General features: G+C 29.9%; 1 protein-coding gene across 1 annotated transcript in view; it reads right to left on the bottom strand.

Moving 5' to 3' along the window:
• Positions 1-1,309: 1,309 nt before the first annotated feature.
• The window catches only part of LOC140040072 (alpha-1,3-mannosyl-glycoprotein 2-beta-N-acetylglucosaminyltransferase-like), a 38,718-nt gene continuing 26,058 nt past the window's right edge, over positions 1,310-13,969 (bottom strand). Inside the window, exons 7-12 of the mRNA XM_072085746.1 lie at positions 5,903-6,037; positions 5,480-5,570; positions 5,029-5,133; positions 4,551-4,641; positions 4,015-4,185; positions 1,310-2,813 (exon numbers count right to left, since the gene is read on the bottom strand). Of these exons, the coding sequence (XP_071941847.1) occupies positions 2,700-2,813; positions 4,015-4,185; positions 4,551-4,641; positions 5,029-5,133; positions 5,480-5,570; positions 5,903-6,037 (707 nt within the window). The 3' untranslated portion in view covers positions 1,310-2,699. The remainder of the gene's footprint in view (positions 2,814-4,014; positions 4,186-4,550; positions 4,642-5,028; positions 5,134-5,479; positions 5,571-5,902; positions 6,038-13,969) is intronic.

Here is a 13,969-nt window from a genome sequence, read left to right as displayed (position 1 = left end):
CAGTAGAACCTCTCCTACTCAGGGGACACTCATACTTAGTGGGCACCCCTAGTCAGGGGACACTCATACTGAGTGGACACCCCTACTCAGGGGACACTCATACTTAGTGGGCACCCCTAGTCAGGGGACAACTCATACTTAGTGAGCACCATGAAAGTTAAACGAACAAGTAACACTACATCACAGCTACTCCTATTTAGGAGAAATCCCTATTGTTGGCCCAGAAGGTGTCCCCTTAATAGAGGTTTTACTGTAACTGATTCTATAACACTCATTCTCTCTAATGAACATTTAATAATTAATAATTACTTAATAAAATTAGCTTATTAAATATGAATACAAGCACAGGCCTTCAAATACATCATCACTTTAGGAACGATATCAAAATAAATTTACTGCAGTTTACTGAAGTAACCACATTTTAAAAACTGAAATAATATGATTTGAAGTCTATATGAAGCAGTCACTGCAATAACCAGTGTCTACGATTACAAAAAAAGGCTTGTTAAATAATTGTGTAAATAGGTAAAGATGTAGTTACTGCAGGTACTGCAGTAGAATAATTTTGAAATGATCACTTAATTGGTTAAAATTATTCAAACATATCATAACTTAATTGTACCAACACATTGTTATTTTTGTTACATTAACAACACTAAACACTATACAACTCATTTTAATCACGCACACAATATACAATAATTATAAACAAAATATATTTTCATGACATGAGAAACAAAAATAAATTTAAAGCTGATTAACCATTAAAATATGTAAAATTAATTAATTAATGTAAAATCATACAGTACTAATCAAATTGTAGCACTTAAATTTGTGACATGGTATACGGTACTTTTGGATAATGAAACAGTAAATTGGTAATCAGTTATTTTTCCCAATAGACAAGACTGGACTAATATGTCTGGTTTTCCAAAATGTATGTAATTCAGAATGTGATTTAATAGTAAAAAGTACCGTTGGACATCAAAAAATCTGGTTTTTAGAGAGTGTCCAGTTTTAGAAAGTCTGGTATTGCAAGAGTTTTGATTTAGTTGGTAATACTGGAACAATATAATTGTTAATAAGAAAATGGTAATTTAAAAATATGCTTGACAATACTATACCATAATGTCACTCTGTATGCAGAGTAATCTTATAATTGTTCTATATTATATTATAAAGTAAAACGAAACTTATTAAAATATTTTGAAAATTATTCAAACAACGCAAAACATGGAAACAAATTACACTTATTATTTTTAACATTTTTGTATTATTTTAAATTAAAATTATTATTATTATGAGGGGTAGATCCAAAATTTAGAAAACAAGGGAGGCATAAAGTGTTCATAAAAACAGCCACCTGTTGTTCCCTATCCCATAAATTAACACCATGAATATCTTCATTTAAAAATCTGAAATCCGTTCTATGGATGTATCTATAGAGAATATATATACTAAGAAAATTATATGTGGTTTTATATAGTACATATAGGTATATTTGACCTGTATACCACCTCTATGCAACCTGAATGTGTGATGCTATGCTATTAAAAAAAACATTGATCTAAAAGATGGAGTGCAAAAAGGCCAAGCTTTGGCACTCCCATCCCATCTTCATAGAAATCCATTGTTATTAGAGGAAAATGCAAGATTGATCATTCTTCTGATAGATATTCTTTTATATATAAGTTCTGTCAATGTATGTGCATTTAATTATACTGTACATATACTGTAATGGTACTGTATATTACTGTAGTATACTGTATATTGCTGTAAGTTTACTGTAATGATACTGTACATTGCTATGTTTACTGTACATTACTGTAAGTATACTATACTGTACATTACTGTAAGGATACTATACTGTACATTACTGTAAGTATACTATACTGTACATTACTGTAAGTATACTATACTGTACATTACTGTAAGTATACTATACTGTACATTACTGTAAGTATACTGTACATTACTGCATTAGTACACTGCACATTACTCAACTATACAGTATTGTGTGATTATAAGCAAATAATTGTGAATATTCATAAAAGCACTAAAGTAACATCTTTTATAAAAGCTATAAACACATTGATTGCACCAATAAAGATTTAAAATTTACAGAATAAATTCAATTAAACTATTTCTTGCACAATCCCTATCAATACTTTGTTAGAGCTTGGTTCACACTAGAACGCAATCCAAGGACATAAGCTTGGTTGCCACTTAGACATTGTGTGTTGAGTGTAAGTCTTTAATGAGTTGCATCCTAGTGGGAACAATGCTTTAGAATAGACTTGAGTAATCAAATATTACTAAAATATTTTAATTACTTTTTTACAAATGCTCATCAGCTCAGAGTACAAAAAAGGAGCCGTGAAAATTACAAAATCCTAATTTTTGTACACAGGAAATTATAAAATCTTGAGAATCATATAACTAGTAAATTTGCGTCTAGTGTTTTTTGACTAGCTACCTGAATAATCACCAATTGGGTAGACCAGCTATCTAGAAGTACAGTAAACTACTGGTTTATAAGTGGTAACAACCACATGAGGAGTCTGGTTTGAGTAGGCTAGATGCCACACGATGTGTTGTCATAAATACTAAATGAGGAGCCTGGTGTGAGTAGACTAGATGCATGTAAACATCTTAGTCAATAAATGAGAATTCTGGTACAAATAGACTAGATGCATTGTTTACATCCATGAAACATCATAACCAGTAAAGGAGGGGTCAGGTGCAAGGTAGACTCGATGACCTCTGTACATGAAGCTCACTACACCAAGGTAACCGGTTCTTGGAACTCCACTCTATGTAAGACAAAAAACAAAACATTTAATATTACTTGCACTGATGAAGGGCTAGTGTTGCCCAAAAGCTCCGCTCATTTTTCTGGCTGTTTCACTTTATCGTTTTGATTTAGTTTTCTGCTTATTTTATTTTGTATCTCCATTGAGATCCAGCCACTGATACCCACAACATTGTCATTTTTTTCAGTGCTTATTTTGTTTTGTATCTATTGAGATCCAGCCACTGATACCCACAGCATTGACATTTTTTCAGTATTTGTCTTTTGATTTAAATATTATATATATATATATATGAATGATACATTTAAGAGAAAACATTGTTTTGCTTAAACCAATATTAAAGACATCTCTTAGCAAGCACCATATCAATAACATTTATCCATAATCTTTAACAGGATCATTTAATTATTAAAAATGGTAATACAGTATATACACAGTATATTGTGTGACATACAAGAAATATTAAAGAATGTCAATATATATATATATTTTCTAAACTTAAACTGCATAAAAATACTACTGTAACTGCATAAAAATACTACTATAACTGCATAAAAATACTACTGTAACTGCATAAAAATACTACTATAACTGCATAAAAATACTACTATAACTGCATAAAATTACTACTGTAACTGCATAAAAATACTACTATAACTGCATAAAAATACTACTGTAACTGCATAAAAATACTACTATAACTGCATAAAAATACTACTATAACTGCATAAATAATACTACTATAACTGCATAAAAATACTACTACAACTGCATAAAAATACTACTATAACTGCATAAAAATACTACTATAACTGCATAAATAATACTACTATAACTGCATAAAAATACTACTATTACTGCATAAAAATACTACTATAACTGCATAAAAATACTACTATAACTGCATAAAAATACTACTATAACTGCATAAAAATACTACTATAACTGCATAAATAATACTACTACTATTTGGGATATCCACCATATTCATGGGATACCTGTATTAAGGGGAAACTTTTCTTTGAAACAAATAAGGGAGATTATGTTTCAACACTATGACAAACCTCTATTCAGGTGAAACTTTGCCAATTTCCAAAGGTGTTTTCTTAATAGGAGTTTTACTATATTTTACATTGAAGTTGATATTTTGTGTTATATATAATTAATAGAATTAAAGTAGGTATAATAAATAGAAACATACCTTAAAATCATTCATAATGCCTAAAGTTCTCGCAGTCGTCTTAAAGGAATCTTTCGACATATATTTCACGCGAACGACAGGAAAACCGCGAGCGTCTTCTTTCGTAAGCTGATGCAGTGACACCTCAGGCGCGTCATACACTTCTTTTCGAAACCTTGGATTGTAATTTTCCTTTAAAATTAAACATGATAGCTTTAATAACAACTGCATTTTTTTTATGATTCATAAAATTTTATGATATGAAAAATAAGTTAAAAGATATCATATGGTTGAGCATAACTACTTCTAATAAATAGACAGTATGTGAGCATGTGCTTTATATTTGAATTTGTGATTTCAAACATAGGAAGTTGTCAGTGAAAGTTTTATTATAAACTATGAAATGTAAATTATGTGAATTAGCCATTGGGTATGTCATTTGCCTGTTAACAGTCCTATAGTAAAGCTATGTGTATTACTATATTCAAAGATGTATAAATGAATGTACATTTTGATCTTTGATCTAGGTATAGGAAGTACTCGTCATAAAATGTTACCTTTTTTAAATATGATAAATCAACTTGTGTGAACGGAATAAACTGAGTGTTCAGCTTAATGTATTTCAAATGCTGCTCAAAGAATTGCCCTCTGTAAAAATAAAACAAAATATGAATCATTATATCACTGTTAATCAAAAACATACAAATAATGAGTTTCCCAACGCTATCAGTCAACAAAAATTCTCAGTTTTAGAAAACTGAACGTGCATTTGAGCGCGTTAATTATTATCAGTAGATATCACTTTTTTTGTTAGATAATTCCAATTGACATGTGATGTAATTGTAAGAATACAATCGGATGTGTTATAATTAATTATATTAAATTTTATAAGCAAAATAAAAATTTAACTTTATAAAAGCATTCAAATAGAATAGTACCATGCTATGGGAAAGAAAGTGTGACTTGTTTAATTTTTATTCTGTTTACCCAAGTGTCAGTGAGTTTCACAAGTACAAAGATTTCTAGACAACTCACTTGCTAACACCAATTTTTCCAAATGTATCTGTACGAGATATTTCTGGACGAATACAGGAACGTTCTTTACGCTGATCCGGATGCCTCATCCAGTCATCCCAAAAACTGGGGAAAAAATGATTCAATTTTAATAAAATTCACTTTTCTGATGAAATTTCAAATCAAGAAATTTACATAATTTTGTTACATCTTTAATAATAAAATTTGCAGTACACCACACACAATGTATATATAGTTCTGCGATACACCACGTGTATATATAGCTGCAGTAAATATATATAGTTCTGCGGTACACCACAATGTTCATTTGCAAATTATGATTAAATTTACAAATATGAAACGCATAAAATATCAAAATATCCCTTGGTTGAAATTGTCCTTAGGGGCTTTAATGATCAACTTTTGTTCCCCCTGAAACTTTGTAAAACAAGTGCTTGACTTGTACACTTACCCTTGTGGCCAATTCGGTTCCAAATCAATCCATGTTTCTTTTAACAACATCCAGCCAAGGCCTGGGAAGAAGTCTGATCTATAAAGTAAATCTAAATAAAAACAAAAAAAATTATGAGAAGGCTACAATGAAAAGCTGACACAAAAAAAAGTGCTAGACAGCACCACTTGAGTGATGACACACAACATGTCGCTCGCATGACCAAGGCTTCAAAGCAAGTAGCCGAAACATACCAATTTACACACAAAAAAATAGTAATAATAAAAAAAGTTAAAGTATAAATCATTTGAAACCAGATGAATTTTTTCAAGAAATTTATTTTATCAGGTTGTACAAAATCTCATTTTCTGCAATAAACTGTTGTCATGATCAATGTTTGAGTACCTGCTCCTTAACTATAACACAAATGGAGAACAAACTTACCGGCTTGGTTTGAAATCCTATCAGGTTTGCCATTATCATTCCAAGCAGAGACGCACATTAAAGATTTGTCTTCAACTAAAAGCGGATAGGTTGCCAGGAAATACTCAAAGAAATCTACAGCAATATCAAGATCATCTGAAAGAGGAAAACAACATTTTTAAAATCAAATATTGATATTTTTTTTTCTGTTCTGATTTATTTATTTGTGTGAATTTTATTTCAATTTGTGAATGCACCCGTTTTGTAAGTTACAGTGGTTAAAAACGTAGATTGAATGTTGATTTGATAAGATATAGCAATCACACCCATTTGAGGTGGTGTAAATCAAGTGTTAGCTTTCCAATAAATAATCATTATCGCAATTGGCTACAATCTTTATTACTTCAGATCATTTCAGAAATGAATTGCAATAAAGGCACTGGATATCAGATACTATGCTCTGTAACACAAACATTTCTTTTTAAATACATTATGTATAAGTCATAACTGAAAAGATCCCAAATTTTTTTTCTACCATTAAAAACAACTTCAGAATACCAGACTTTTTGGCCATTAGGCCAATATTACATGGACTGTATAACCCTAGACTAGATATAGGTTTAATTACACTTGGTGGCAATAGTTATTTATCCATGAAAATTGGTGGAATACTGTACAATCTAGCAAAGTTATAGATAATTAGCTTATGAACCCAACTTTACCCGTTAAAATAACTAAACTATGACTGAATAGTATATTAAATGTAGTGATTTCTTGAAAGTATTTGTGTGGTATTACAATACAACCAGCATTGTTTATTACTTCAGTTTGAAGGGAAACAAACATAAATGCATCAAGACATGAAAGGTTGAAAAGGTTCAGATTCTGTTCTATATTTAACTTCTGTGGAGTCACCACAGGAATTGGTAACTATTAAATGCAAACTTTTAAAAATATACTGAAAAAATAATTGATTCAAATTGTTTTGTTGAATATGCCATTTTAATGTCACATATAGTTTCTGTATTCATTTTGACCAAAAATTATATCGAAACAAAATTATTTACCTTTTCAAAAACAAATTGGATAAGGTTTTGGCAACCAAATATAAATATTTTTAATAAACTTAGTAGTACTGTAACAGATATGATAATTTTCATCTAAATTATGATTAATAATTAATTGTGAAAGGAATATGTAACTTTAAACTCTAAGTACTATAACATTAATATTATTCTCCAATCCAGCAATAAATGCCAATATTTAAACTAGAATTTCAGTCAACAAAGATCAACCTCATCTTAAGAACAACTTTAATACTTACTCATAAAAATATAGGTCACATAATTATGAGTGATACACATATCTACTGTGACTTTCACAATGGGAAAGCAATAATTTCAATTTTAGTTTTATTGCTTCAAGGAATTGTAAACACCTGTCTAAATTATGTATCTTTAATTAAACATTCACCTCACAAAGAAATAGTGATGATAAAACAATGATGTGTTATGGATGGATGGATGGTTATTTTATAATATATTGTAAATGGGACAATACTAACAGTAGAACCTCTATTAAAGGGACACCTTTAGGACTAGAAAGTGAAGCTGTAGATTGGTGGTTTATGTGCTTGCTTTTCAATCTCAAAATCCAGGGTTCAATATATTTATAGTTTTATTATATATTTATAGTTTTATAAATGTTGTATTTTCTCTTGTTTGTTATGTGCAATTTGGACCCCATTGGAAATGGGCTGGTTTTTCCGGCCTAATGGGTGTTCCTGATGCTCATTATTTTGTCTTTTGTTTGTTTGTTATTTTAATGTTGCGCATCAAATAAATTCAATCAATCAATCAATCAATCAATCCTGACCTAGTGCCTGGGTTTTTCAACTCCACTCTCTAAGCCTTAAATGAGACTTAGTTTTAAGCATGATAAATTATAAAATAGTTTATGCATCCTGTGATTGGCTCTTGAATAGGGGTTGGCCATAGTGTTCAAAACATAGTGTGTGTCCCTTAATTAGGATGTTTCCTGGGCTTACTATAGTGTAAACCCTCGTTTGTTTCATGAAAGTGGTCCCTTAATAGAGGTGTCCCTTGAATATGTGTCTGAAAGGAGGTGTTCTACAATAATACTATGATCAACCATCAAAGAGAAAAAACGAAATTAAACAAATTGCAGCACTACAGATAGACATGGACTAGACACAGACCTAAGAAAGTGTCCCCTTAATAAAGGGTGTCTGAAAAAAGGAGTTCTACTATAATACTACTGTATGATGAACCATCAAACAAGAGAAATTAAACAAACACTAGATAGACATGGACTAGATACGTGTTACAAGAATGTCACAACAGATATCACACTCGAAAAAAACAGCCACATAATGAAGAAGCATAAAATAGGTTCGAGGCTGAAATGGACTAAATACGTGGTTGCCTAAAGCTAATCACAACTAGGATATTGATGAAGAAAACATTGCGTTAAATAAATTTTACAAAAACATTTGAGAAATCGGGGTGCTAGACGAGATGGACTAAATACGTGATTGCTAAAAGCCAATCAAAACTGGGACATGAATCTTGAATCAAATGCTATCTAAAGATTAGAAATGAAGGCCTATGTGAGACAATCATTCTAAGCCTAGCGAACTTGGGAAAATAAAACAAGGACAAGAGGATTATAAATATGTATCCTACTTTTTTTATAATTAAGTCTGTTTCAGAAAAACAAATGGATGGAATAAAGCAGAACATGATATCTTACGTCACAACTCGATTCAGTAATACAGTAGTCCAACTTATGTCTATGAAAACATATCTATGTCATGAACAAATTCCGTATAAAAAAGGTAGTGGAGAAAATTTGGATTAGACCCTCTACAGACCCATGACTTAGCAGATCAGCACACCAGGTCAAACGAATGAAGCATCGATAGATTCCTGGTTTAATAATAACATGCACATTTAAAATGTATATATTTTTTTACAGTCTTAATTTTTTTACTGATTGTATATTGCTAGAAAACGGCGACAACAATAAATGCTAAGTGGACAGCATCGCCATAAAAATGTCCAAGATAGTAATATTTATTTTAGAAAAAAAGGAGAAATTCCTATAAAAAAAGATAAATTGGAAAACAAGCACAGCACAGAGATGTACAGTAATTGCCTTAATAAATGTTATAAGTTCAGCAAAATAATAATTACATTCCTTAGTTTACACAAGCTAACATTTTCTCACAAGTAATGATAACATCAATATTTATTTATTCATTCACTAACTGACTATCAAGAAAACATCCAAAACAAAAGTGTTTATTAAAGTTGTTTATAAGAACACAAATTAAATCTGATAGGTGCTAGATATTCAGTTTCATAGAGAAACATAAAACATCTTTTACTGTGATTGTCTGCTTTCAAGCCCGGAGGCAAGAAGGGAGCGGGGAAGAGGTAAAAGGAGAACGGTTCTGCAAACGGAACAAACATCATCCTAAACACTGTAGGCAAGTTGAGACTATCTATCATCACTTACGAAAAGGGCACTGATGGAAAAATTGGGAGAAGGAGCAGGGAGTTATTCATTCAAACAATCATGGCTAGTAATGGGCTAGTAATGGGCTAGGCCTTGTTAAAATGCAAATAGCCAGAAATTAATAATATTATTAAGATTATAAAGATTAAGATGACCGGTAAATTTTAATAAAAATATATAACCTATTTATTACTATAATATTTTTCAATTTACTTTTATCTTTCTCATTAATTTTTCAATCTAAAAATAATGAGAAGTGACATTAAATAAATTAATAACTCAATTTCACTGTAGTAATTTGTTTGAACATCGCGATAAATCAATTAACTCAAGGACTGAAATCGCAATAAACTATTTAAAGAGAGTGGTTCTTAGCAATCAGAGTATCATGCAGTTGGCGATCTGCAGCAAAAACGGCCCATATCGCAACTACATTTTCCAATTAAATTTCTGTTCAAATGTCTGTTATCTTTAGTCATCTTTAGAGATATTTTTATTAGAGAGAAGAGGACAGGAATTTAGAAAATTTCAGTATCCAAAAGAGTATAATTAAACTTTAGAACAGCGTGTAAGCAAAAGCCATAGAGACTGATTCTATAATCCTGAAGATTTGATTCAATTTTTAGGGTTAAAAAGGCACTAGCCTAAATTCTCATGACAACTATATAGTAAAATATCATATTTTTATTACTCATATACAATAAAGTATATTTAATTAATGTCAAAAATTGTCATGCAATGCATTAGTGTTGAATATGAGAGACACACTTGAAACAAATTTAAAATTAATTTGTAATGACAAGGGTACACTTTTCAAGGAAGCTAAAAAGCATTTTTTTTAATGCGAGCATCACTATCAAAATAAAACATTGTGATTTTGAGAGAATTCGATGCATTGTCAACATCCAAACAGAAACACATTAAATTTAATTTAAGATGTCAAAAGTACTAATTTATTAAAGGAAGCTAAAAACACATGTTGTTTCTTTTTAATGCACCCATACTGTACGCTATAAAAAAAAAACATTTGAAAATTTGATGAATTGTTCGAACTGTTACTATAGACACCCAAACTGAAAAAAACACATTAAATTTAATTATGTTGAAAGTATAAATTTAAAAGGAAGCTAAAAACACACATACTTTTATTAATGTACTCTGCATATAATTGAATTAACTATTGTACTATTTGTAAATACATTATTTTTAAAAAACATTATTATTATTTAATGTAATTAAAGGTATTATTTGAAAAGAAAGCTAAAAACACATGAAACTTTTTTTTAATGCATGCACACACTATCAAAATAAAACCTTTATTTAGTAAATTTTAGAGAATTCTATGCATTTTTACCTCCTGCAGACACTAAAACAAATTAAAATTTATTTATGATATCAAATGTATTAAAAGAAAGCTAAAAACACATGATACATTATGATATCAAATTTGCACACGTGCCATTAAAATAAACATTGTCGTTTTTAGAGAATTTGATAGTGTTATACTGTAGACAATAAACCTAAAATACATTTACTTTATTTTATATCAAAGGTATTAATTTAAAAGTTAAAAACACATGATACTTATGTGCATACACTATTAAAATAAAACATTGTCATTTTTAGAGAATTTACAGTTTACTTTAGACACTAAACCTAAAACATATTTAATTTATGTTATGATATCAAAGGTATTAATTTAAAAGTTAAAAACACATGATACTTATGTGCATACACAATCAAAATAAAACATTGTCATTTTTAGAGAATTTACAGTTTACTTTAGACACTAAACCTAAAACATATTTAATTTATGTTATGATATCAAAGGTATTAATTTAAAAGTTAAAAACACATGATACTTATGTGCATACACAATCAAAATAAAACATTGTCATTTTTAGAGAATTTACAGTTTACTTTAGACACTAAACCTAAAACATATTTAATTTATGTTATGATATCAAAGGTATAAATTTAAAATTGTACAATACAACAGGTAGACATCCAACCTCAGACACTATTTATATACACTATGATGTCAAAGGAAATTGCTTTTAAAAACACGATCTAATTAAAATGAAAAACATTCGATATATTTTAACATAGATAACAAACCTAAAACACTCAATTTATTTTATGATGTCAAAGGTATTAAAAGGCAGCTTACTAACACGATCCTTTTCTATTGGGTACATACCCTAATTAAAAAAAGACGTCATTTGTGGTTTTACAGTACATTATAAACTAGTAGGACAGGAAGTTATGACCAAGGCTTAATAATTGAAAGCACATACAGAAAACATTATCAAATTATCAGTTATTCATATCACACACTTAGTTTAACTTTATGTCATAAACGGCAGTATTTTTGTTTAATAAAATACTTCGAAATTAATATCAGCTGCTGAATCATTATTTTAATTAACAAAATTAGGTCATATCAATTTTTAGTATGTTTTTTTTAAAAATAACAAATTCAACCTCTGAATCTTCTTCCCGATATACAGTACTATAATTACAGTACTTTCTATATACTCTTTTTAACACCCTCGGCATGGCATGGCGGAACATTACTGTTTACCAGTTATACACACACACACAACAAAGATTAAATATTCATATGCCCTCATCTTCCGGTTTATTATTTAATATTTAATGCCTAAATGATCAGTAAAACATTTACCAACTTCTAATAATATTCAGTCAATAAAAAAGGAAAATAATAAATAAACTTTTGTAAAAGACTACATAAACTGGGTCAGAATATTCTGATTAAAATGCTACGCTGATTATCCTACCAACAATCCTTAATCAATGAGGAATCATTTGCAATCTTCTTCATTCCAATTCCATAATATAGTCTAAGACTTTACAATTAATAGAAAATTGAAATGATCAAGAAAGTCGTACTGTCATTTCAGAAATGTCAAATTTAAGCAATAATAAAAAAATGATTCGCAGACTGCAGATAATATTTGTTCCAATTCAATTCTAAAGCTCTGTCTACACAATCAAACTTGACAAAAAATGTGAAGTGTCCATATATAATCATGATGCTCTATTAAGGGGACACCTTTGGAGCACAGCAAAATGTCCATTGGAAAACAGCATAATGTTCCCTTTGAAAACAGTATAATGTACCTTTGAACACAGCATATTGTACCTTTGAATAAAGTTGTCCCCTATTGTTTGTTTCATAGGATAGTGTCAAAGTGTCCCTTAATAGGAAATTGTCCCTTTTACTAGGTGTCTCCTCTGAGTAAGGGTGTCTCCTCTGAGTAAGGGTGTCTCCTCTGAGTAAGGGTGTCTCCTCTGAGTAGGTGTGTCTCCTCTGAGTAGGTGTGTCTCAATATTGATTCATATGCCACCATCTTACCTAGTTTCACCATTAACAGTTGTGTAATATATACAACATAGTTAATTTATTTGCTGAGTTATACTGAATCATTTAAATACACCATCTACCGATCTAGCAGTATGTTTGGATACTAAATCTATAGCTGGTGTCATTTATCGATGCTAGGCAGGGTGATTGTGAATAATGACGCCTTACAGGAAGTCTCTTACTCAGGTTGCCTCATTATGTTTACACATAATGGGTAGAAAAACTGCACTAAGTGAATGGATGGAAATATATAGCGTATGCTTGTGAAGATGAAAAAATGATAGTGGCAATTATATTATTTACGTTGGTTGCTGATATTTTGGACAAATCTGCCAGAGTTTGTAAAGAACTACTAAAGCACATTTGAGATTGAGAACACACACACCTAGAACTACTGTACCAGATTATGGTGAAGTTGGACAATTCTCATATAGTATTTCATTCTGTAAACCTCTGTCTACACTATCAAAAAAGTGTGAAGTGCCCAAATACGGTATAGTCCAGTCAATCTAGTGATATTTAGAGGTAAACCCACCACAAATTGCAATAGTAACGAAACATTAATTTTTTCATTCCAAATGTAGTTTATAATGACATATTAAAAGTCACCGAAAATTGAAGCATTGGAACACATTATTTTTTATGTAATCTCAACAACTATATAGTGATTTTATTCCCTAAATATTTTGGGGTAGGGGGTAACATTTATGTCCATAACTTGTGGTTTTATAATCCAATCTCAATAATCTTGATATCAATGTGTAGAATATATATTTCTGTCTAATATGCAATTTAAAAAAACAAAAGACAACATTTATTTATATAACTAGAGGTCAAAAGGTTATTGACCTTTTACAAAATCTCATTTTTTTCCTGAAGATTAAATGATTAACTGTAATATTGTGCCATAATTGTATATGCATTTAATCAAAATTGTGTTTTATCTGTACCTATATCGATATATAAAATAGGAAACATGATGTTAACTAGAAGAATTTTAAAAGTAATGATGTACTATTCTTATTGAAATTGATTCTTGATCAAATGTAATGTAAACAATTTTGGGGTAGGGGGTAGCGTTTATGCCTATAATCCATTGTTTTATAATCATATCTAAATAGCTTTAGTACCAATATGTAGAGTATATATATCCTACTAAT

Source organism: Antedon mediterranea, chromosome 2 (genome assembly GCF_964355755.1).
Source record: "Antedon mediterranea chromosome 2, ecAntMedi1.1, whole genome shotgun sequence".
NCBI classification, from domain to species: Eukaryota; Metazoa; Echinodermata; class Crinoidea; order Comatulida; family Antedonidae; genus Antedon; species Antedon mediterranea.
Note: the sequence above shows the minus strand (reverse complement) of the source record. Positions and strands in the feature narration are given on the sequence as shown.